We start from the raw sequence: 27,103 nt of genomic DNA on the forward strand, positions 1-27,103 counted from the left end.
CTAGGATAAAGTTATGGGCTAGAAATGGGTCTTCCAGTTCAAATATATGTGCAGTGCTTTTAGTGGTAGGAGGTAGGGTTTATAAAAGGCCACACTTTAAGTTTGAAATGATTTCCTAGTAGGCAATCACAAAATACCCAGTGAGGGACTTTGTTGGTGTCACTGGAGTGGAATGTCAGAAAATTACATTAATGCCAAATAAAAAGAGAAGAAACACACAGCTGCCATTATGGTTAGCTGGTTTACATATAAGGCAAGACTGCTAGCTATGGTTCCAGGGCTGGACCAGCCTTCAAAAAGTGGAGGCTAGCTAAACAGGCTCCTTGAATTTGATAATTGTAATTCTGGCAACTCTGAATTTTCAGGTTGAAGTCGCTGTGAAACTCAGTTGAGAAGCATCATAATAATAATAATAATAATAATAATAATAATAATAATAATGGAAAGCGATGAGGGCGGGGTAGAGGATTGTTGTCATGTTTGGATGTAATACAATAATTTGTGATGAGATGAAAGGGGATTTCTTTGCAATCTTTGCCCCCTGCTGTCTGTTGATCATTAGCACCCTCCACAGCTAATTGGCCCATGTATTCTCCATCACCGGAGTAACTGTCATTAGGGAGACATTGTCATTCAGACAGCCGACAGCAGTGGTTTGAGGTTTTCTTTTTTAGTTTCCCCCTTGTCCATATTGCACACACTCTGTGAGGCATAGCGGAGGATACTGCAATGGGATGACAGGGGAGGACATCTTTTCATTTCTACAAGGTGTGTTTCCAGCAGCAACCCTGCCCCATCCCCCACCTCCCCAAGCCATGAGCAGTGTGCATTGTCTTCTCCACTAGAAAGTTCACAAAGACACACACTCACATACGCACACACACACACACACACACACACACACACACACACACACACACGCACGCACGCACGCACACACACACACACACACACACATGTACAAACGGGTCTACTTCAAACATTGAAATTTCATAATGTTGAATTTCATAAGATTGAGACCAAAAAATCTAAATCCCAAAACACACTGAAAACCCAAAACATTGAAAACTCAGAACATTGAAAGTGTGCTTCATAACATTGAAAACTACAATGCATATGTAAATAACATCCTCTCCACCTATAACAACACCTAACTAACAAAGACACTTTTGATACGTTTCTGCAAGGGGGCAAGCCCCCCCCCTACACCCCCCCATGTGCTGCACACCTCCCCCCGTAAATTAAACATACCAACTCCAAGATCGCACTACAGTGGAAAAAAAGTAAATTAAATATATCAACTTCAAGATCTCACTACAGTGTAAAAAAGTTAATTTCCTAACCTCACTGTATCACAATCACCATACTCTGAGGTTAGGAAATTAACTTTTTTCCATTGTAGTGCGATCTTAGAGTTTGTGTATTTTATTTTCGGGGATGTGGGGGGCACAACCCCCCTGCAAAAACGTAGTAGAAAGTGGGTTTGTTAGTTAGGTGGTGGTGTAGGTGGAGGGGATCTTATTTACTTGTGCAATGTAGTTTTCAATGTAATGAAGCACACTTTCAGTATTTTGAGGTTTCAGTGTTTTGGGTTTTCAGTGTTTTGAATTTTCGATATTATTGTCTCAGTGTTATGAAATTTCAATGTTATGAAGTAGACCCATACAAAAACACATACAGACGCTCGGACGGGCACGCTCGCGCACACACACTCACGCACACACACACACACACACACACACACACACACACACACACACACACACACACACACTCACATACACACACACACACACACACACACACACACACGCATGTACAAATGGGTCTACTTCATAGCATTGAAATTTCATAATGTTGAATTTCATAACATTGAGACCAAAAAATCTAAATCCCAAAACACACTGAAAACCCAAAACATTGAAAACTCAGAACACTGAAAGTGTGCTTCATAACATTGAAAACTACAATGCATATGTAAATAACATCCTCTCCACCTATAACAACACCTAACTAACAAAGACACTTTTGATACGTTTCTGCAAGGGGGCAAAACCCCCCCTGCACCCCCCCATGTGCTGCCCACCTCCCCCCGTAAATTAAACATACCAACTCCAAGATCGCACTACAGTGGAAAAAAAGTAAATTAAATATACCAACTTCAAGATCTCACTACAGTGGAAAAAAGTTAATTTCCTAACCTCACTGTATCACAATCACCATACACTGAGGTTAGGAAATTAACTTTTTTCCACTGTAGTGCGATCTTAGAGTTGGTGTATTTTATTTTCGGGGATGTGGGGGGCACAACCCCCCTGCAAAAACGTAGTAGAAAGTGTGTTAGTTAGGTGGTTTTGTAGGTGGAGGGGATCTTATTTACTTGTGCAATGTAGTTTTCAATGTAATGAAGCACACTTTCAATGTTCTGAGGTTTCAGTGTTTTGAATTTTCGATATTATTGTCTCAGTGTTATGAAATTCAACGTTATGAAATAGACCCATACAAAAACACATACAGGCGGACACACACACACACACACACACACACACACACACACACACACACACACACACACACACACACTCTCCCATCTCATTTCTGCAATACACAGGCTGCTAGTCCAACCCCAGTTACCTGAGATGCAGTCATTCTTCTCCTGCACCATGGAACCAGTTCCAGTGAGATGAGAGTCTGAGGAGTGAAGATGGGGAAAATATTTTTTGTGGGATAGAAACACTGAGGTATAACTGTTGTCAGACAGTGAGATGATCAGTTGATATTATGAAGAAAACATTGATGGTTAAAGGTAGGAGGTAGTTAAGTATGGGTGTTTGCAATAGTTTGTATATGTAGCTGAAGAGATTAGCAGTTAACTGATACACAGGAAGAGAATAGTAAAGAGGTCCGTGTCTAGCTGTCTGATGATTCATATGAAGAAGGAAAGAAGATACACGAGTTAAATAAGAAGTGAGGAAGGATAACAGTACTATAAATATGAATATTTCCTGTATGGAGTGTCTGAAAAAGGAAGGTTGTGTAAAACTCAGCATCTCAGGGGCTGCAAAGTCACTGACTACAATATTTAATAAAAATGTTGGATTGATAAGTAGAGCCAGCAAATCCATTGCTTATACCAGTTTACTTGAGTCATCGAGTTGAACTGATATGTTTAAATTAATGCATCTTTCTCCTATTATATTTCAGATTCCTCTTGATTTTTATATGAGCCCTTTCTTCTCAGGCCTCCAATGAAAATGGTCAATGAAGTATGAAATATGAATAATAAATGAATAAACAGCTATCTATCATGCAAGTTGTATAACTACACAGCTATAAGATAATATTCTTTATTTTTTATCTTCTAATCTTATTTTATTTTTAATTTCAATAGCTGTCCTTGTTCTCTAACTGTCGCCCTGCCAACCGTACTTTCCGAGCCTCCAGTTCCAACTTCTTCTTCTTACTGGTACTGCTCCTTGGGCTGGCCCTGGCCTGTGTCCCTGTACTGTATGGCATTATCGCGTAAGTGTTGAGTATCACATAAATATTAATGAGTATTGCTGATCTGTACTGAGATATCACTTAACTGTGGTCAAACACACAAGCACAGTGCTAACACATAAAAACTGACACCTGTATTAAAATACTGCATCATACTTTGACAACCACAATCCTCGAACATAGATTAGTTATCAAGTGAATCGCATTCCAAGGTAGGTACAAGACACTACATGTCGTTTCAGTCATTCCTGGATTATAGCTTGGCTGCTGCACAGCTGGTGGGATGGACATGCTACTGCATCTATAGTGCACATTTTTTTGAAACTGTAATAGAATAGGAAGATAATAAAAAAATAAGGAAATCTTCCAAAGATTATCTTGAGCATATTAACCTTGTATTGTGTAATTATTTCTATACTGTTTAACATGAAGACAGTCCGTATTGAGGGGATGCAGAGTGGTCTAATTCCACTTAAGCTGATATACCTTTGCCAGGACGGAATACATCCATAACTTGTATTTATTTTTTATAATGTGTTTACTGGTTTGTCTTGTTGGATTGTGGTCCATTTGCTGTGGAGGCCCAGGGAAAAAGCTCCTTTAGTTATGTGGAAAAAGGTACGGTAAAAAAATATAAAGTTCATTATCTAACATCCATAATGTTATCAGAATTATTTACAAGATATGTAGATAAAGTTGCAGGAAAGAAGTATACACAGGTAAAGTTTAACTGACACACAGTGAAACAATACGAGCACCATAATACAGCAAACTATTACGGTTGCTAATATCATTCTTCAAGCTAAAGAAATAAACAGTCTGGCTTGGATTTGTGCAACATTTGCATTTAATTATTTATTTAGTTATTAGGTTGGTGGCATGGTTAACAGATCCTTTACAACCAAAACTCGGGCTCACTGGGGAGTACAAGTAGAAAAGCACAAAAGTACAATTACAGAACAGAATCGAATAATTACATCATACAGCAATCAGCAGTGGAATAGCTTTACATTATTTGCAAGAGGATTTTGGCAACAGCAGTAGAAATCAATAGTGATTAAGTTACAGTATTTTGGTAAACGCAATATGTGTGTTTAACGTATTTTACAGTTAGCTATAGTCCCTAAAATTCTTCATTTCATTGTTATTGAATAAGTGTTATTTCAATTTAGTCCTGAAGCCTTTCAAGGTCTAGTGATTTTGTCTCTCATCTGGAGTTGATTCCAATATGGTGGAGCAGTTTTTGTGTATGCACCCTCCACAACTGCCCTACCAAAGGAGAGTGCATTGCTGGTTATTAGGGAAAAGCCTGGCTATCTGTAGAGAAAATTTTGGAGCTAGTAGTGGGCAATGCTTTAAACTAATTAGGTTAAACATAGGGGTGGCCAAGGAAGTGTAGCTCTGGCTGTAAAGATAGCTGGTGGAACTTTCTTAGCAACAAGCAATGATAGTTATAAGGGCTTGACAGAAAGGTAAATCTATAAATCTTGTTAAACACAGTTTGGAGAAGTTGGGAGTTGTTGCTTGAGCGTGGGGTTATGATAGGGGGACTGAATTCCAGGTTAGGTAGTGACATTTTTTTGACAGTGCCTTTCTTGCTTTAGGATACCATGGTTGTTAGAGTCTATAACAAAGCTTTAATTCATATAAGTTTTATATATATATATATATATAGTCGACATTTCACAGTGTTGAAACACATCTACACATATGGCTGAGACCATATGATCGACCATGGGGAACCGGCATCTCCGAACAGTGCGGAATGAAAAGATTTCCATTTCTGCACTGTAGTGCAATCTCGGAGTTGGTATATTAAAGTTACGGATGGGGCAGAGCCCCCTAGCATGTTTAAAGTTAGTTTTTTTCTTTTTTTTTTGGTCTGCTTGTATGTTTGACATTTCAAATGTCGATCATATGGTCTCGGCCATATGGGTTTCGACATTGTGAAATGTCGATCATATCAAGTAGACCTATATATATATATACATATATATATATATATATATATATATATATATATATATATGTATATATATATATATATATATACACATATATATATATATATATATATATATATATATATGTGTTTGTATATATAAAACTGTTTATATGAATTGTAAATGACAACATGGGTATGGGGTTTAGGATGAGTACCACAAATCTTTGTTGGGTAATATGAGGGATTATGTTATAGGTTCATAAGTGATTACTAAGCTAATGACCTTGAGAAACCCTTTTAAGCACAGCCATGCTTTCCAGCTGTATTTCTCAGGGTATGATACTGGTCATTTTATGGGGGTTATAATTGGGTATGAGTAATTGAGTATTTAAATGCCTCCTCTTTCTAATTCTAATACAGTCACTGGTGGCAGACTAGGGGTAAATTTACAATTATCCATCCAGTGATCCAAGTTGATTGAATGCGTGCAGGGAGGAACTCTGTTTTTCATGACTGAGAAGCCTGTTCCAGAGAAGAGGTAGTTTCTGAGACACATACCCATCCCTCCAACATGTTATTTATGTTGCAGATGAGGTTTAATGTCCCTAGATTGGGCATTTCTGATAGTATTTGTTTTACAGATGTGCAACAGGTTCAAAAGGGCTGGATAGCAGGCTGCTTTGAAGATGAGGGATAGATCTCCTCTCACCAGTCCATAGGAGACCAAGTACAAGGATAAAATTGTTTCCATGTTAAACCTTAAACCAGCCGGATCAACTGGTTCAAATGGAGAAAGTTTCAGTTCTTCCATCCCGTGTAAGAGCCATCTGCTTTTTTGGTGGATGCAAATGCAGAACCCATTTCAGGAAAAAGTCAATTAAAGACTGAGTTGAAAGGGGAGTGTCTGTGCAGTAGTGTAGCTAGGGAGGGGCGAGAGAGGCAACTGCCCTGGGCACAAAGTGTTGGGGGGCACGGTCAGCCAATGCCAATATTTAGTGTGATGCTTTAAAAAAAAAAAACAGTATTGTATTTGCAGTCAAACACGTGTTGTCTAAACTGTAGCAACGGCTTGCTATATTGTACCAAGTTTAAAAGTTAGAAAAAAGTATTTTTTAATTAAAATCTGAACGCTGTAGCATTCCATACAGGTAGGGTATAAACTGTAGCAACTGTTTGCTACAGTTTATAAGAAAAAATTCTTACTTATTTATTTATTCATTTATTTAATAAAAGAGATGAAGGCCAGGGCACAGAAATAGGACCTGAATAGCTGGGCAGGAGGGAGTGAGCATGTTGTGCATCTGGCCATGCTAAGGATTTGGGGCACTCTTTCATAGTACTGCACAAGACGCTAGCTAAACTAGCTATGCTTTTGGATCCATAAGCAGACAAACTGAAAAGAGCAACAGATGAAACTTTACAGAGGAATAAGAAAAGCCAAAGGGTAACATCTCACACAAATATTGCAAATCCAGTGGTACAGAATCTCTGATACAGACCTGTTGTTAGTGCACAGCCGACTAGAAAATTTTATCCATTTACCAATATATAATTTCCTTCTTTGCCTCCTTTAACATCTGCAACATGTCCTCAGAAATAAGTTACTTAAATGATATCAAAACTGAATCCTCCAAGAAGTCAGTTATAATTGTTTCAAGCTGGTATGTATAAAACTCTCCGTCTTGTGTAAGTAGAGCCAATCTGTGAGGAAGCTTGTGGCAACTGTCCTTAGCTAAATTCATTAGACTGGAGAATCTCTGTTGCCCGGGCCAGAAGGGAGTTACCACAATGATTTTAGCGAGTCCCTTTGACCAGCTATATGTATCGAGGTACTAGCAACTATAAAAAAAAAAAAAAAAAAAAAAAAAACATCAAAAACATTCAAAAAAACAACCTTCAGCAATGTCTACAAAATGCAAATAAATTCAACTATTTTTATGATACTAAGTTAATTGCTAAATCTATCACTATCATTATCAAACAGCCTTCTCTACCATTCATCAGCTTTATAATTGAAAATCCACAAACTTTGCTCTCACATATTTGACATTTCTTCCTATGTGGCCAAAGTGAAATATTTGTATATGTATTATCTCTTCTGCAATTCTCATTCTGCATACCAAACTCCCTGAATGTAAATGTATGAATCATAAGCTGTTTAATGTAAGTGAAAAATTGTTTTGTCATATATGTTTCTATATATCCTGCTGTTTTGATTTTCTGTTACATATTTTACAGTTATTATAATTGTCTCCTTTTGACTCAGCCGTAGGTCTCAACCTCTTAAGAGGCCAATGTGGAACACAGACCCTGGCAATGTGCAACAAAATCAAAATGTGGAACACCCTATTTTTGCACTGTGCAAAAACGCATCATTTCCATGGAGCCTGGCAGATCTGAGCAGAATCAAGGACAAATCCAGAATTACTAAGAAACACAAAATATTTCTACTGTTACAGTGAGACATTGACAGAATACGAGAATGTGAATTAATATACATTTTCTGAAATAACAGAAGTTTAGAATTCTAATTTGTCATTTAAAAGTAATTCACAATCTTTTCTCCAAAAGTCACCAGTTTTAGGAAGGATTAAAAGAGAAAGAGGTCAAACTGATGTCAAAATCAGGGACTGGTCAATATATAAATAAAACAAGGAAAGTAAAGTGAATAAAAACTAAATAACCAAATGCTGACACTAACTTTTACAGAAAAGCCCTACTCCTGTCTGAGGTGTAGAGTGTACACATTATGCCTCTTACCTCTGACCAGTTAGGGGAACCAAGCTGCTGCAGCCCCAACACAAGTCCACAACCCCTCAACAGCAGACAATTGGGCAGGAACAAAAAAATCCAACGTTATAATTCCCAACAGCAGTCAGCAGCCCAGCAACAGTACTACCATGAGCGTCCCACTCCCAGTGTAAGTGACAAAGCAAATCACAGCCCTTTTAGTAGATCCTTTTAGTTTTCCATCAGGTTGTTTGCTGGTCTGATACATAGTCACTGCATAGCTCTCAACTCTCCAGATTTGCACAGAATGTCCGTATTTTTTTGCCTCATTTTTGGTCTGTTCCTCATAAAACTATGTTTTTGGGGGAAAATCATTAAGGACTAAAGTCACAAAATAATGACAGACATTTGAGATTCAGAGTTCATATTCTTTAGAAAATGCATATCAATGAAGAACCTATTATTTTAGCAATTTTCTAAGTTTAAAAGTGCATTATTTAAAATTATATTTTTTTTAGCATTTTTTACCTTGGTCACATCATTATTTTTGCCTTTGTCAAGATTTCTTGTGCTAAGAGGTTGAGAGGTATGCATCACTTTACCCAAATGCATTACAGTAGCTCTTCTGTATCTTGTTACCCAGTCTCCGACACTGTGTCCTGAGTCTCATCCATCCATACCATGATACATTAAATCCTCAGGTCTGGATAAGAAAACCACAATGAAAACTGCAATGGCCCTCTTCAAAATCAAAACAATGATTTCTCTTTCTCTCTCTCTCTGCTCCCTGCAATACCTTTTTTGAAGGTATTGCACTAGCATAAAAACTAGTAGTGGCACGTGATTGGCTGAATTCTCTGCACCCTCAATAGCTCCCTTTGCCTTAGGAGCAGTGACTCAATTGGCTCATATACCACAATGCTTTATATGAAACAATCAAAATTCGCAAAATGAGCCAGCACTGTTCAATGCGGAACAGAGGAACAGTTGGCTAAGTTGATGTTAAATCCAGGGTGTTCTGCACAATTCAGAGCACTTGGCTGCTCAGGTCGTAACTGAAAAGGGCCTTTGGACCAAACCATGTACCCAGATGGAAAATGTAATTAATAAATAAAAATAAATAAATCTTTGGAATAACCACGGATATCAGTGGAGAGGGTGTAATGCATAAAATAATATTCCCTTCCAATATAATGAAAAGCATCTGCTTTCCAAGCTCAGTTGCAAGGAATCCTGAAATAGAACTTCTTTAGATGTTTGTTGTAAACAGATTTGTCTGAAGTGTTTCCCACAGCTAGATCAAATACTGGAAGATCCCCTTGTTCAGTATTCATTTGTGAGCGTCTATCCTGTTCCTGCTCAGCTTGTCTGCCACAACATTTTGCTATGACAGAATTTAGTAAGCTTGGGGGGGGCAGATTGTGCTGAACTGCTGCCTTCCAAGCCACCATAGCTAATATGCACAGAGGATAAGATCTATTATCCCGTTTGTTTAAATACCACATGATTGTGGTGTCTTATGTAACAACTAGCATATGTCTTGAAGACCATAGATAGTAAAGAGGTTTAAGGGCATTTATTACTGCTAACATCTCCTTGACATTTATGTGTTTTGATCTGTCTTATTTGTTCCATAGACCCTGCACTTTTACCCCCATGAACACAACACCCAGTGCAAAACTTGATGCACTTGTTATAAACTGTGCTGAATGCAGTAGAGAGAAGGGAAGACTTACAGGTATCTGGTCTCTCCACCACAATACTTCTCTCTTTGCAAAGCTCAACACTGGAACCTGAAAAGTCATGGGGTAAAGATGTTGGGACCATACTGATTTCATAAACCATTGAATATTCCTCATATGCAGTCTGGCAAAGGAAATCATAAGAATCAGAGATGCCTAACCCTAAAATCCTGAGAAATTCCTTGGCTGAAGTCTTTGACTGAATGAACAAATCTAGATATAAAGTCACTTTTTTCTTGTAGAAGTAAACCCTTCTAAATGGATGCGTGTCTAGAAGGCAGCCTAGGAACACTGTCCTGTGGGAAGGATTTTTGTATGTTCACTTGGAAGCCTAAGCTGATAAAAAGATTTCTTACCCAAGTAAGTGACTCCTGCCATTTTGAAAAAAACTCTGTAAAGATAAGCAAGTTGTCTAAATAAGGAACAATTTGAATACCCTGCAGTCTCTAACGGGCTATCATAGGAGCTAGACACTTTGTAAATACCACTGGAACAGACAACAGACCAAAGGGTAATGCAGAGAACTAAAAGCTGAACCCGGACACAGAGAATCTTAGAAAGTACTTGAGCTCTATGGCAATAGAACTGTGATGATAAGCATCTTTTAAATTCAAGGTTACCAAAAAATGGGAAGGGAGAAACAAAGGTAACAAACCTGGAAGGGACAACATTTTGAACTTTAGAACTTTTACTAACTGGCTGAGGAAGGAGAGATCTAGAACTGGTTTCCAAGAGGCTTCGTTCTTTGGCACCACACAAAATACTGAATAAAAACCTTCACTTGTGTGGTTTGAAAGAACAGATGCTAATAATCCCACAGACTTCATAGGCTGAATAACTGGCGGGAACAGAAAAGTCTGATTTGGAGGATGTGGAGGAATCCCCTGAAAAGAAGGGAGGGACTCACACTGCCACTTGTAACCCCTTTGAATTACATTTAAAACCTATTCTGTGGCAATTTGATGCCAAAGAGGAAAATAAAGAACCAAGGTCTGGGACTGATTTATGGGGCTGTCATGGTGGAGAAGGAAGGATGATTGCTGCAATGAAAAGTCATGCCAAAATATTGGAAAGTCCTCTTTTCTGGGAAGTTCCCTCCTTCTTTGTTGAACCTCCCTTTCACTTTTCCTTAAAAGTCTGCTTTCTAGAAACCTGTTGAGACTGCTGGTTCTGCTTTTTGTAAAAAAAAAAATCCAGATTTTGAGGAATAGTTTACAAAGCAGAATTGATGAAAAATCTCAGTAACTCCATGGAGTCGTTTCCTTCAAACTGTTGATGACCTGCATAGCAGAGGACCCAAATTAAACTTCCTTATATGAAGGACAATTCAAAATTTCAGCTTTAACATTCTCTGTAAATGTAAAAAATGCTTGGTTACTTGGGAAACAGAAGCAATTAGAAATGTAAAAAATGTTTGGTTACCTGGGAAACAGAAGCAGTTACAGAATTCACAGCAGACTTGTTTTCTGAAGAGGGAGAACTTTTAGTTATGTACTCACCATAACTTCAGATGTTTGGGATCCATCTCGCCTACATTCTGACTGATGGGTTCAGAGCCGATCCCTCGGCTCCGACTCAGCACGCTTATGCCAAAGAGCGAAGTCTCTTATTGGCTGAGCTTACTATATCCCAGGATGCACCGCTACCAGTCCCCCAGATCTAGTTTGTCCGCATACATGCACACACGCACGCACTGCTTATATAACATCGCCAGATGAAACAAGATAAAAACAGTAGAACTCAAACCGTTCAATCTCTTCTGATCTCCAAGGCAGGGGGAAGGAGGGTGGGTATTAGGAATGTAGGCGAGATGGATCCCAAACATCTGAAGTTATGGTGAGTACATAACTAAAAGATGTTATGTGATCCTATCTCGCCTACATTCTGACTGATGGAACAGCGTCCCTAGCACCTGAATCCTGGGTGGCTCACTGGAAAATACTCCTGAGTACCGTGGAACCAAATGATGCTCGCCCTTTAGATGCCACATCCAATTTATAGTGGGAAATGAAAGTGTGCGGGTTGGACCAAGTAGCCGCAGCACAAATCTCAGAAATAGCGAGCTTGGAATGAAATGCAATAGAGGTAGCCATAGCTCTAGTAGAGTGAGCTTTGACAGATGTTGTAAGTTGCTTATTTGAAGAGGAATAAGCCTGAGTTATGCAATCTCTAATCCATTTGGCAATAGTAGCTTTAGTGATGGTTTTACCCAGTTTATTATCTGAAAAGGACACAAACAATTGGTCTGTTTTTCGAATTTGTTGAGTCCTGTCTAGATAGAAGCGCAATTGCCTGTGAACATCCAACTTATGCAAGGTGTATTCCGCTTTGTTTGAAAATTTTGGAAAGAAAACTGGTAGCTCTAGAGATTGTTGGAGACAGAGATTAGAACAAACTTTTGGAACAAAAGATGGATTAGGCCTAAGTGATACTCTATCCTTGTGAAAAATCAAGTACGGTGGTTTGATAGATAGGGCTTGAAGTTCTGAAACTCTTCTTGTAGAGGTAATTGCAATTAAGAAGGCAGTTTTCCAAGACAGATATTTCAACTCACATGTAGCAGCCGGTTCAAAGGGGGAAGATGTTAAGGCACGAAGTACCAAATCAAGATCCCACGGAGGCGCAGGATGAAAAACTGGGGTCTTAAAAGCACAGCACCTTTCATGAAAGTTTTACATAATCTGCTACTCATCAACGGTGGGTCTATGGATTCGTGAAATTTGGAGATAGCTGCTAGTTGGACTTTAATAGTAGAGACTGAAGATCCTTGATTAAACAAGGATGTTAAAAATTTCAAGACCTCTGGTATCTGGGCGTAATAGGGTCTAAGCCTCTGAGTTGAGCCCAGATAGCAAACCTCTTCCACTTACTGTGATACAATTTCTTAGTGGTGGGTTTGTGGGCTGAAGATAAAATGTGAATAACTTCCGGGTCCAAGGTGTGATTTCTGACTAAAGTCGGAAGTGGAGGAGCCAAGCTGTTAATTTCAAAGTGTGAAGGGACTGGTGCTGTTGTCCCGACTGATGAACCAGAAGGTCCGGAGTTAGATCCAAAAACCAAGGACCGTCCAGAGTATATTTCTGTAGGTAGGGGAACCATACCTGACGAGGCCAGTACGGAGCAATTAGAATCATTGTGGTCCCCAATAGGGAAGCTTTCTGGATGACTTTGGGGAGGAGTGGAACCGGAGGGAAAGCATAAAGCAGTCCTGTTGGCCAAGGTTGGACTAGAGCATCCGTAGCTGCCTCCCTTGACGGGGTCAAGGAAAAGAACCTTTGCACTTCGTGTTTTGTGGTGTTGCAAACAGGTCGCAGCACGGAATCCCCATCTTTTGAAAATCTGAGCTGCTACTGTTTAGATCAGGGACCACTCGTGAGGAGAGAGAATAGTCCTGCTCAGTCTGTCTGCCAATACATTGGATTTTCCTGGAATGTGGGTCGCTACCAGGAAGCGGTTGGTAGCCACTGCCCATTCCCACACCCTCATGGCCTCTCTGCAAAGGGGGTAAGATCTGGTCCCTCCTTGTTTGTTTAGATACCAGACCACCAACATGTTGTCTGTGTGGATAGCGATAATGCCTTGAGGGAGAAACTTGTGGAGGGCTTGTAGGGACAGAAGTACAGCCCTCATTTCCAACACATTGATATGGAGAAATGTTTCGTTTGGAAGCCAAGAACCCTGAACTGACCTGCCCAGACAATGCCCCCCCCCACCCCGTCTGAGAGGCATCCGTTGTCAAGGTGGCCACCGGAGGGGGTATAACAAAAGGTCTTCCCTGATTCAGATTGGATGACAGAAGCCACCAGCGGAGGTCCCGTTTGCACGTTTCTGTAATCAGTATGTGATGATTGAGGGGGAGATCCTGAAAAGACCATTGTGTCAATAACAGCCACTGAAGAATCCTCATGTGCAATCTTGCCAGAGGAACTAGGAGAACCGTGGCAGACATTGAACCTAAAAGTTGCAGGACCATCCTGGCTGGGGCTTTGGATCTTAGAAGCAGGGCTCGGGCTTGACCTTGTAATGTTTGTATCCTTTCGGTAGGAAGGAAGATTCGCATTAATTTTGAGTCTATCTCTGCTCCTATGAATCTTATGCGCTGAGAAGGCAGCAAGACAGACTTTGACCAGTTGAATGTAATTCCCAGGGAAGCACCCAGGGAGATGGTGGCTTGTAGGTTTTCTAGTAGTAGATGCCTGGTGGTGGCAGTCAGGAGCCAGTCGTCCAGATAGGGAAACACTTGGAATCCGAGACTCCTCAGGTGAGCAGTCACTACTGCCAAACACTTGGTGAACACCCTGGGGGCTGTGGTGAGACCAAAGGGCAGTGCACAAAATTGGAAATGACTGTCTCCCAGGCTGAAGCGCAGATACCTCCTGGATGCCTGATGTATCGGTATGTGATAATAGGCGTCCTTGAGATCTATGGAGCACATCCAAACATCTTTCTCCAATAATGGGAGAATGGATTGTAAAGTGACCATTCGGAATTTGGACTTCATGACGGACTGGTTTAGTTTGCTGAGATCCAAAATGGGTCTCAGGTCCCCTGTCTTTTTTGGCACTAAAAAGAACCTTGAGTAATTTCCGGATCCGATCTGGTCTGTGGGGACCGGTTGGATGACTCCTTTTTCTAGCAGCTTTGAAGCTTCTACGGCTGCAATTTCCCTTTGACTGGGTGGTGGGTCCGGGATTTTTTTGGACGGTGGGGGTGGGTGTGTGAAGGGAATGGTGTAACCTCCGGCAATAATCCGAAGCACCCATCTGTCCTGAGTAATAGATTCCCAGGCTTTTAGGTGCTTGGCAAAACGGAACCCAACTGGCTCCGGAGCAGCACAGTCGGGCAATCCCTCATGAAGTGTGGGAGGCTGAAGAGCCACGAAAGGACTCGCGGTCTCCAGTGTTGCGGGGGCCTCTGCCGCCTCTGGGACGGCGTCTCCCAGAAAAATTTCCCCGTCCTCTGCCTCTGGAAGGGGAATCTTCCTGCTGTTGGGGAAAGAATTTCTGTGATTTGCGGAACCACATTTTCCCTCCTCTTTTAGCCTTAGGATAAGGCCGAAAGGGAGTGGAATAATGTGCTCCTACAGCAGATAAAGTCTTTCCCTCCTGCTCACAGCGGGTAAGAGTGTCTTTTACCTTGGGTCCAAACAAAGAGGACCCATCAAAGGGAGCGTCGGCAAAGGAAGACTTGAAGGCCTCCGCGAAATGACACAAACGGAGCCAGGCTTGTCTCCGTAGAGCCATGCCTGTGCCTGCCGCTCTGCCCACCCCTTCGGCCGCATATGAAATGAGCCTCATGGAAGAGTTAGAAATCGAGTTAAGGATAGCCAACTGAGAGCTAACCGACTGGGCTAGCTGCTCAGGTAGGTTACCTGAGAGGGAGTCTGAGAGCTCCTTGACCAGATCCTTCTGTAGTCTGGTGAAATGTGCCAAATAATTCAGGGACCTCAGAGTAAAGGCCGCTGAAGTCAGGGTGCGCTTCCCGTACCGGTCCATGCTCCTAGACTCCTTATTAGGAGGATGGACGGACGTTGAAGCCTCTGCCACGTCCTGCTGGGTAGCAGATGCCACCACCATGGCATCTACAGCCACGCCTTTAGTTAAGAACTCCTTCTCGGGTGGGGCAGACAAAAATTTGTTAGGGCAAGAAGGCACTGGTTCCACAGTATCTGGATGTTCCCACGCCCTCCGACAAACCAAATCCAGGAGCTCGTCGAAGGGCGGAGACACCCAGGAGGCGGAGGGCTGAGCCCCGAAGGCCTTGAGAAACACTGACTCATCAGCAGAGGGGGGTTTGGAATTCCAGCCGCCTCGTTGCTTAAGGATCTCTAGAATGTCTGCAAATGAGACATCATCCGAGGACGACTTTGGGGACCCCTCCGCATCATCAAGATCAGTGTCCGATGTAAGAGACTCGTCGGGGGAGTCCACGTGCTTCCTCTTGCACGATCTCTTCCTTGGGGGCTCCTCCAAAGACAACTCCGAAGAACCCTCAGGAGGAGGGAACCCCCATGGGGGTAACCTCAGGCCCAGGGCTCCGCTGCCTAGAGACAGGGGAACTGCCAAAGACCCAGTCTCCATGCCCAGGGAAGGTGCCGGTAAAGCCGTAGAGATGGCCGAAGAAGACTTGGCCAAGGCACTCCTCATAGCTCTGAAAGCCGGACCCCCAGAATCCTGGGAGGGTCCGGTCCCCGGAGCCATGATAGCAGACAGAAGTCCTGCGGCCGAAGCACCGAGAGGGAGGCTCGGAACCGACAGCATTGGTCCCAAAACGTCATCCCCGGGTCCAGCCGAAGAAGTCCGTGTGCTAAACTCGGACCCGAAGGCCGGGGTTGGAGTAAGGGTCGGAGCCGACCCCAGGATCTCTACTGGCTCCATCAGCACCTGCTCCACGGAGCCGGGCGGTCAGAGGAGGAATGGCAATGGAGTGGGCTATCGGCTCCGAAGCCAATTGGGTCGGAGCCGAAACACATTTTTGAAAGACTGGGGACTGGAACAGTCTTTGGAGCACCCTGTCTATGTCCGAATCTGACATCCTCGATGACCTGGAAGAGACCGAATGGGTCCGAGTAGGTCTCTCCAACGGCTCCAAGGGACTAGGGGACCGGCTCCGAGGCGACTCGATAACTATCGGCGCCGACGGAGTGTCCAAACCAATTTCCATCGGTGCCGAAGAGGACTTCGGCGCCGAGGAGGAAGTGTCTGAGCGGACAACCTTCATTGGCTCCGAGATCAGTGGAGCCAATGAAGGTGACCCGCCTCTCGATGCCCCAGCCGTCGGCTCCGAACCCAGAGGAGTCGAGACTGGAGGCATCGAGGCAGACCATTCCACCCTCGGCTCCGAAGTCCGTGGAGCCGAAGGAGAAGCCTGCCTATGTCTTTTGGCGGTCGGGTCCGACGGACTGGTCGGAGCCGACGCCCTTTTCTTTTTAGCAGGAGAAGGAGAGGACACTAATGCTTCTTCAAAAGAGGGTTTTATAAGGCCTTTCAAAATAAGTTTATTTTTCCTCTCTTGGAGGACCCTCGAGGAAAACGCGTGACACACGCTGCAGGACTCCTGCAAATGTTTGGCGCCCAAACAATATACACAGAGAGAGTGGTCATCTGTGATTGACATTTTGAAACTGCACTTAGTGCACTTCTTAAAGCCCGAAGGCCTAGGAGCCTGAGACATTATAGTAACAAATTTAGTAACTCTTTCACAGAAAAACACACTTTTTTTTTTTTTTTTTTTTAAATGACTGTCACTACAATGATTAGCTTACGGTTGCCGATTAAGATTGACAGTCCGACAACTACAGAAAAAAAAATAACTAAAGGGGATCCTAGAACCCCTAAGGATTGAAAAACAATTGACTGACAGGAAAAGGCCCTTCAATTCAAAGGGGCCTCTAGTCAGAACAAACACACAATCACACACAAAATTTTCCACAAAAATACCAGTCACACACAAAAAGTACGGTATAGCTGTTAAAACAGCTTTTTGTTATAGAATTAGAAAATTCCTGACAGAAAAAGTTAGTGAAAAACACTACTTAGCTCAGCCAGCTCGAGACCACGTCTTTGCTAGTTAGCGGCAAACGAGATCTGGGGGACTGGTAGCGGTGCATCCTGGGATATAGTAAGCTCAGCCAATAAGAGACTTCGCTCTTTGGCATAAGCGTGCTGAGTCGGAGCCGAGGGATCGGCTCCGAACCCATCAGTCAGAATGTAGGCGAGATAGGATCACATAACATCTGGCAGTTATGTTTGTCATATTGTCAAAAGATGCCAAAAACACTTTAGCGTGTGGGCTTGGCAGTTAAGAAATCTAAAAGAAAAAATGGGAGAAGAATACTGCACATATGATATGATGTTTTGTTCATAGGTTCATAGTTTAGTACTAAGCTAACTGCCCTTGCAAGCCATTTTAAGCCTTGCCAATTATCCCTTGTGAGACTCAAACCCTGCACCTTGTGTTTATAAGGCAAACACCTTAGCCATTAAGCCACCCTCCCATAGTAATTTGTAACCTGTCTTGGAGCTTTTCTCCCCAGACCTCCACTGAAAATGGGTTTCTGACCCAGTGGACATTCCCAGTTACCAAATGTCAATAAATAAATAAATATAACACAGTGTGTGTGTGTGTGTGTGTGTGTGTGTGTGTGTGTGTGTGTGTGTGTGTGTGTGTGTGTGTGTGTGTGTGTGTCTCGGCTTTTCCCGGTTAGGGGTCGCCACAGTGGAACTCCGGTCCGCTAATGACTGGCAGTAGAGTTTTACGTGCTGGCTTGCCAGGCCTAACGTACAACCTTCAACGAAGGAACGCCCATTCACGCATGTTGCCACAGAAGATGCTCTAACTAAGAATCTAACTGTGAGGCGACAACGCTACCGCAGCACCACCACCGCAGTAACAGATAAATATAACACAGTACTGTTGGCATTTTATTTTGATTTTGTCTTTCAAGTATTACTGATTACTGTATTAGTTCTTAAACTGCATTGTAATTGTAAAATTTTTGACTTATCTGGAGCTTTTCTCCCCGGGCCTCTGCTGAAAAAGGGCTTTTGGCTCAGTCAGACACTCCTGGTCAACAAATGTAAAATAAAATAAAATAAATAATAATAATAATAAATGCCAAAATATTTCCCATCTTTGTCAGAAGGAGAGGGATTCGCATTAACTACATTTTTTGCTGGGGTGAATTACAAACAGAAATTACAGCAGGATCAGATCTAGGATAAGAAAAATATTTACAAGACTGGGGAACTTCATACAGTCTATCTACCTTTTTAGGGGCTACAGTTTGAGTGGCATCCTTAGGAGACTGACTGCAAGCTAAGAGCATCACCCTTGGGAGCAGGTCTCTTTCTCTGGTTACTGAGAGAAGTCTTTCCAGTTCCCCTCTCCAAGACTGACAAGAGTGTCTGTCCCATATCGTCAAGGCCACCTAAACAGCTGCAGAGGATGTGTCTGAATCCCCAGTTCTTAAGGGCTGAAAGGACAACACCAATGGGATCCAGGGAAAAAAGTGAATAGTCTCAAGAACCAGAAATGGCCACAGCAGAGTCACCCACCAGTCACAGACTGAGCCCACTGTATTGGCAATGGCTCCATATTAATTCTCCTTTTCTTGGACTTGGAGGAAGGTAAACCCATGGGACTGGTAAGCTGTTTCAGGTTCTGCCAGAAAAGAAGCATGATTTGTGGTTAGTGAAGCTGCCAAGAGTTGGTGACAGGTAAATTGACAAAAGCAGTTTTCACAAACAAGATACACCATGACAATTTACACAAGCACTAGTATCTGTTCACAAACAGGAATTTCAATGAAATCAGCCCAAAAGGTTAAACAAAAACTAGTTAAATTAAACATGCTCCACTTAAAGAAATCCCAATTCCTCCTAGAGACCTAAACCTTGTCACCACAATAAACAGAACATGCTGGAGGGATAGATTCCTGAACCAGAGACTTCCCATACTCTGGAACAAACTACCTGTCTATATCATACAAAGATCCTCATTAGCATTCTTCAAGAAAAATCTTGATGACTGGATGGGAGATAGGAAATTCACCCCTGGGGATCACTTCTGTGGCTCTGCTCGACAGGGGCACAGAAAAATAATTTTCTTGGGTGGCGAAAGCCGGGGTACCTTTTGGCTAGACTTATATAGGCCCTAGGGCCAGTAGCCCAGTACCTACCTATGAACCTATGAACAAGAAGTAGAAGTTAAAAATATTAGGTAGCATGTCTGTCAGACAAGTCATCCTCAAAATACAGTCCCAAAATGCACTATTCTCAACAAAACTTACAGTTCTTGTCAAAACACCAACACGTTTCACAGAAAAATATATATTGTGAAAAGTTTCCCCCTAAAGGAACTTATCTGCCCAGCAAAGGAAGACCGCTAGCTGACCATCAGTCCTCTGAGTACTCTGTCTGGTGGCAAGAAAGTACAAAAGGTTTTGGCACCTTGGTCGCTGATATTGTCCCTCAGGAGTTCATGCCATCGGCAGCCTGGGTGTCTGTGGAAGGTAGCTCAAGGCTCTGGAAGGTGGGCTATCTGTTATATCCTTGGCTGGGTATAACCCATAAAAATAAGACTGCTGAGGAGGGATTTAATGAACGATATTCAATTCTTTCTAAGAGATACTTAAACTGGGCAATGGTCTCCAATCACCCATTTTTCATAAAGCTATTTCCTACCTTTACACAAACTACAATCCATTTCGGTGGTGGTGCTGTGGTAGCGTTGTCACCTCACAGTAAGATGCTGTCTGGTTCAATTCTCAGCTAGAGCGTCTTCTGCATGGAGACATGCATGAATGGGCGTACCTTCGTTGAAGGCTGGCTGGCTGGCAGGGCTGGCAACTTGGCACATAAAAATCTACTGCCAATCATTAGCGGACCGGAGTTCCACTGTGGCAACCCCTAACTGGGAAAAGCCAAAAGACACAAACAAACTAAAATCCATATCGAGCTATGCAGGTTAACATACTACAACCGGTAACAGTTACTCAAATACACAATAATCACTGTGGATTCATTAAAAATAAATCCACATTTAGCTGCTTCCATAAAGCCCATCTTAACATACAGCTTGTAAAGTAATGTCGCCTTTCAGCTGTTACAATGTCTCTTGATGCAGAGAAAAACCTTTGATAAATTACAATGATCCTTCCTCTTTACATCCATGAATCACTTAAACCTTCCACAGAACATCATTAAGACTCTAGAAAATATATATAATGAAGCTGCAATGATGATGAAGGAAGGACAGTATTTGTCAGATTTGGTGTTTCACCCCATAGATACCAACCAGTCTGTGTTGCCCAATTTCCCTGAGCCTTTTCAACCTGGTCACTGAGTCCTTAGCACAGTCTCTAAGTAAACCATTAATGAACATGTTTCCTAACATTGTAGTGCTTACTGCTATCAACATCTCCCTTTACACATGCAACATACTTATGTCTCTTTTAGACCTTCCTTCAGTTTTGGAAGATGCCTGCAGCCTTTCAAAAGATATCAGGCTATTTCACCAGTTACATGAAATCAATGGTCTTACTCTCCAGCAAGGCTGATATCCAGGAATTGTACCACTGTTACCCTTTGACATTGGGAGTCAAGTCATGTGTCTTTTAGCTAGATAACCTTAAATACTACCATACAGGATGCACAAACATGGTCAGTGTTGAGAAACTGCAGAAAACTCATGTTGTATGCCTCAAGAACTGTCATGATCCTTTTTCTTCTGATAGAAAATAGCAATTATTAGGATGATCCTGTATCCCAATGCCTCTGTGGGTTTGTTAGCTTATTGTCACCCTGAAACACTATAAGAAAATGGGCAAATCTATGAGGGTATTTCTTTGACAACACATATTCCCTAGAAGTGTCTCATACCTTCACTATTTATCCATAAAGAATGGTGGTTTGCCCTCCTTCATCTACAGATGGCAGCCTAGGCTGCAGTGCTTAAACCCCCTAGGAAGATGCCATCCACCCCACTCGTTTCAGTTTGACAACAGTGTACCTGTCATGTTAAATAACAAGCTAACAAGAAATCATGTGCCCTTCCTATACCTGCATGTAATACTGTCAATAGCCCTGTAGCACAAGGGGTTAGCACCATGCAGTTCCAAAGCAGATATGCTTGTGCAAGCATACTGACAGCTTATACTGCCCAAGCCTTCAGGACCTTACTTAAGAAGCACCTGTTGAGCAAACTTTAGGCTTTTTTCATAATTCCAACATAAGCAATCAGCTTTTATAGCCCAAAGAGCACAATTTAAATGTCCCCCTTGAGAGTATAGGGAGACTTATGTACGGTATATTACTCCTCCTGTGCAGGTATACCCAATCAATTCATTCACACTGTGACAGACAAACGTTATGGTCACATGATCAGCAATGTTGACACCAATTCATATGTGAAGTAGGGGAATAAAATCCATACTGCTGGTATCAAATAACATATGAGGGGTGACTGGTCTTAACATCCCATAATAAATCTGCATTGCTGCCTCAGGTAATAGTGAAGACCTGACACACCTAAATAAACTCTAGACCATATAGCTACAGATCAGAGTTATAAACACAGGCTTCCCAGGATTTCACCCACCTCATACTGAGCTTAGTGCCTTATTGTGCAATCTTACCAACAGTAATTCAAACTTGATGATCAGGATTATTTTGTGCACAAGATGTGCAAATTATTTTCCAGGAGTTATTAATGATATCACTTTTATACCACCAGCTCTCTTTGCCTGAATGGTAATGCTGCCAGAAGGCAAACCACACTTTCCTCTTAAAAATAAGCCAGCCATTAAATATTTGTATGGTAGCAATAGCTTGAGCAGTAATTTCAAAAAGTGCAAAGCAACATTTATTAACTACCATTCCGATGCACTTACCCTAGGCTAACAAGAACTAGATCACTAACTACAAGCATTTAACACTGAATACAAAATATTTAACTGAAATTATTAAAATTAATCACTACACATGGAAAATAAAATTCACAAGCAGCTTTAAACTTGCAAAAGAAAATGCAAATGAAATGTGTTTAAATAGCAGAGGGCATAAAGAAAAATTCTGTCCACCATTTTATCTGGACTTTTCACTACCATTAACTAGAGATAAACTAAATTCTAGCTACCTCTGACTTAGAAATCCAGATATCAGAAGCACAATTCCACAGGCAAAATAGAATCCAGCTTGACTCTTTTTTCAAGAATGCAGTCCATTGTGCACAGTCTAAAGGTGAGGCCATAGCCTAAAAAAACTCCCCTTAGACAATGCTGTAATTGAATTGAATGCAACATTTCTAAATATCCTAAACTGCCTTGCATCTCCTAGAAGAAAGAGTCTGAAAACAAATAATGCAATTTGGCTATCCAAAAAGAATAAAATGTGAATGTAGGATATAGAAAAATGTGAAAGGAATAGCAAAAATATCAAACACCTCAATATCTTGAAAACATTAGTATGCTTTGCAATTATACTAAAAAGCATATAAATGAGGACAAAAAATATACTATGATAACTTTCAGAATAATACTAAAGACAACCCTAAAAATGTGGACATCCATGAAAGAAATCTTTCATCCCAGCCAAAAACTCAAACTAAACTGCTCCCCCAATAACTCACCACTCAAAAATGAAATACAGTTCAACTCTTATTTTATAGACAGTATAGTATCCTCTAACCAAGGATTCCTCAACATCTAATCCCAACGTTGCCTTACAGCTACATATCACACATCCACTTTCACCTTCAAAGCTGTGCATGCATCCTATATAAAACTACTCTTAAAAACGTAAACAGTGCTCTTCTTCAGCTGATGACCTTCCAAGCGAGTACCTAAAAATAGCAGCCAACAGCATTGCCTATCCTGTCTAAATCCATATAAATAAGTCATTCCAGAAATCAGACATTCCCTCTCTCTCTGGAAAAAGTCACACATTATCCCTCTATGCACAAAGCAGGAAATTCAACAGACATTATTAAATTTAGACCTATAGCAATCTTATCTCCCCTCACCAAAGAACTTGAAAAATGCATTAAAAACCAATTGCTAGACTATCTTCTGCAGGAAGAACTCCTCTCCCTTACACAACATGGCTTCCATCCTGCCCATATTACTACCACTGCCCTTCTAACCTATATAGATACTGTCAATAAAGCTAGAGATAATGGCAAACTAGTCTCTTCCTTATTTCTAAACTTGTCTACAGCCTTTGACACAGTTTGTCATAGCAAACTTCTACTTCAAATGTCCTCACTAGGTCTCTCTCAGCCCACCCTTCTGTGGCTCAAAAGCTATCTGTCCAATAGGTAGGTATCAGTCAGTCTAATGGCACTCCATGCTCTCTCCTTACCTCCCAGGTACCACAAGGCGCTGTCCTTGGTCCCCCCCCCTTTAACATTTTCACCAACACCCTCTAAACTTCCACACAACAGGTCACCCTAATACAATATGTAGATGAGTCCACTCTCATTTGCACATCTGACAACATGGTACACATCCAAAAAATACTCAGGAAGCTTTAACAGCCACTGAAACATGGCTTTGTAACTCACAACTCATGCTCAACCCAAAAAAAGACCAAACCACTACTTTTTTTCTCAAATCCCTCTCTCATGAAAAAAAAAAAAAAAATTTAAAGTCCTCGCACTTGATAGTAAAACCACTGAAGTCACTTCTCATAGCAAACTATTAGGGATGATAGTGGATGATGATCTTAATTTCGACCTGCAGGGATGTTTTACAGATCCAAAAACTTTCTCACCAAGCAACTAAAACTATACTTACCACTACTTCTCTCCTTCCCAATCTTCTTTATGGTGTTCCAATCCTTACTAACCTACAGGCTTTACAAAAATTAAAACTTGAACAATGTTGTAACAGAGTTGCTAAATTTGCAGCACATACCCCTTTCAGAACCCACCACTGTATAGCACTAAAAAGCCTAAATTGATTAGAACTGCCACATCAACTAACATAGACACAGCTTACCACCAATAAAATTATCCAGCATCCAACTGTCTGTTCAGCACTGAAAAACATTCTACACAACTATGTTCCCAGTTGGTCATTGTGATCCAGTGACCAAAAACACCTGTCTAGCTACATGCTGGGCATTGTCTGTACTCATTTAGGGTTATTAAGACCTGGAACTCCCTACCTGTATCCATCAGGTTTTTTCCCCCTCCTCCCATCTTTCAAAACCACACTGAAATACTTCCTAGCTAATATCTGGCTCTGTTCCTGCTCAAAACCAGGATAAACTATATCCCTAAATGTGAACAAGTACCTTTTCATTCCTTATACCTCCTTACTGTCCCTTCTTCACTTACTTCCTTACTGCTATCTAATTCTCTTCACTGACTCTCTCTAAATATACCATAAGGCTATTTTTCCCTCACTTCATATTGCAATTTCTGTTTGTATTAGACTAACTTACTTTAATTTTTCTACAAACTAACATTTCTCTAAATATTAAATGTATATATCTAATCTTAACCAATCTTTTTATATTATGTCTAATTTATCATTATTTAAACTGGAGATGTTTTTGATTTATTTTTGAAGATTGTAAAATTATTGTTCTTAAAATGTTTTGTAATAATTTGGAGCTTTTCTCCCCGGGCCTCCTCTGAAAATGGGCTTCTACCCAGTCGGACATTCCCGGTAATCAAATGTCAATAAAAAAAAATAAATCTCAAATGGCATTTTCTTTCTTTCTTTGTGAGTGAGTCTACGGTAGCCCTTCCTGTTTAGATTTAAAAAATGACTGATGCTTTTCCTTTTTTTGAGTCTCTCAACTCGGGTCATGAAGGTGGGCTGAGTTCAACAAGCTAGTGCTAAAATAAGGTAATGCATCTATGTACTGCAAGTGTGTGCATGTTTGAGGAGCAGATTTAGTTTCACTTTCACATATCTAATGCAAATTTTACTATGTACTCCAATATTTAACAACAATCGCAGTTTTTTATGAAAAATATAACTTTTTCATAAGTTTAATACAGATTCTTCACATAGAGAATAAGATACAAGCTTCTTGAAGCAGGCATAGAACTATACAAGTGAAACCATCTCCTGAGATAAGTCAGTACTCCTTGCGAATTAAACAGGGACATCTGGGTATCAGGAAATTCCTATCCCTCCCCTACAAAATACTGTGATGTGCCCTGGTGGCTAACCTAAGAGGTTATGGTTACAGTCTCTGCTGCCTGAGAGATCTGACACTGAAAAGGCCACTCAAGAAATGGATGCTGACCACCTCCAGTAGGATTACATCATCTCCATCTCAGTGGCATTTCATGGAAAATATTGCATATAGTGTCTTCTGTACTTTCCAGAGTATGACATAACTTATTGAAGATGACAGATGAGAATTCTTAACACCATTTTATAAATACAAAGTTCTCATGTTAGCACATCTGGAGCCCCAGTCTATAACTGACAACTCCCCTGTACTTACAAGTTTACCTCATGAAAGCTGTGTACTGTACAGAGATGAGTTGTTTCTTCACACCGTCTTGACTTGCTGATGAAAGTAAGATTCCTTCCTCACAAAAGCAGAGACCAGGGTTCAGTCCTCAGTTTGATTTGCTATCTGTCTTGAGTTTGCATGTTGTCCCTGTGTCAGAATGAGTTTTCTCTCAGTATTCCAGTTTCCACCCCCCCCCAAAGCATGCTGATTTACTAGGTACACCACACTGACCTCTTGTCTTGAATATATCATTGCTTATGTGGCCCAGGCCATGACTTAAAAGGCTCCACAGATTAGACAATTCACTCAGTAAACAAGTGATATGTTGCAAAGAGGTAGAAGTGTAGAAGAATTCCTTTAGCACAACATTGTTGGGATGCACTAGGTCCAGTATATCAGACAGGAATACAAAGTCCAAGATTAATAAAAAATGTAGCAGCCCTGGTACAGAGTCATTAGAGCTATGGATACCGTACCAATAGCAGAGGCTGACTTTGTGTAAGACTTGATATTCAGTGAACCCATTTAATTTCCACTTGGGAATATAAGATGCAAATTAAGATGTTAAGTTGTCTATCTCACCTTCATTCTTGCTGTTTGGGCTCGGAGACGATCCTCGGCTCCGATTCGGCCATCTTCTAAAAGCTCGAGAGCTATTTACTGGCTCGAGGCCTCCCCGTATCCCACAATGCCTGGCGCTAGATCCCCAGATCTCGTTTGCCACTTCTGCTACGAGGTTGCTTTTGCTGGCTCAGGTCGTATTTTTCGTCTTTTTGATAGGCTTTATAAAAAAATTTCTTATAGATAGTTGGTGTTTAGGTTTATTATAGTAGTTTTAGTACTCTTATTGTCTCAGTGTAGTTTTAGACCTATCCCATCCCCTTAGAAAACTCATTTTTACTGTTAGAGTTTTCCCCTCCCCCCTCTCTCTTTTTCTCTCTTTAAGGTAGCCGTTTTTAGTTACAGGCTAATCCTTGTTCTCTAAAATACTTTTTATATTTTTTTCAGGTAGAAATAGTTGTAGTACTTTACTATTTTCTGGTATATATTATAGTTATAGTGTGTGTGTGCGCTGTTAGGGTGTGGTAACTGGTGTTTTGTGTGTGCAGGTTTTTTTATACTTGTTGCCTACTATCATACTGTTGACCTTTTTTTCTTGTGATATTTCCTTTTTTGCAGGATGTCCAAAGATACGAAGGTATCGGGAT

The 27,103-nt window shown here is 41.2% G+C and overlaps 1 protein-coding gene across 1 annotated transcript in view; it reads left to right on the plus strand.

The window, feature by feature from the left end:
- The window catches only part of TMC4 (transmembrane channel like 4), a 666,263-nt gene that overhangs the window by 619,643 nt on the left and 19,517 nt on the right, over nucleotides 1–27,103 (plus strand). The window contains exon 14 of the mRNA XM_044087548.1: nucleotides 3,392–3,522. Coding sequence (XP_043943483.1) covers nucleotides 3,392–3,522 — 131 coding nt within the window. The remainder of the gene's footprint in view (nucleotides 1–3,391; nucleotides 3,523–27,103) is intronic.

Source organism: Protopterus annectens, chromosome 1.part1 (assembly GCF_019279795.1).
Source record: "Protopterus annectens isolate FY-2018-M chromosome 1.part1, PAN1.0, whole genome shotgun sequence".
NCBI lineage: Eukaryota > Metazoa > Chordata > Ceratodontiformes > Protopteridae > Protopterus > Protopterus annectens.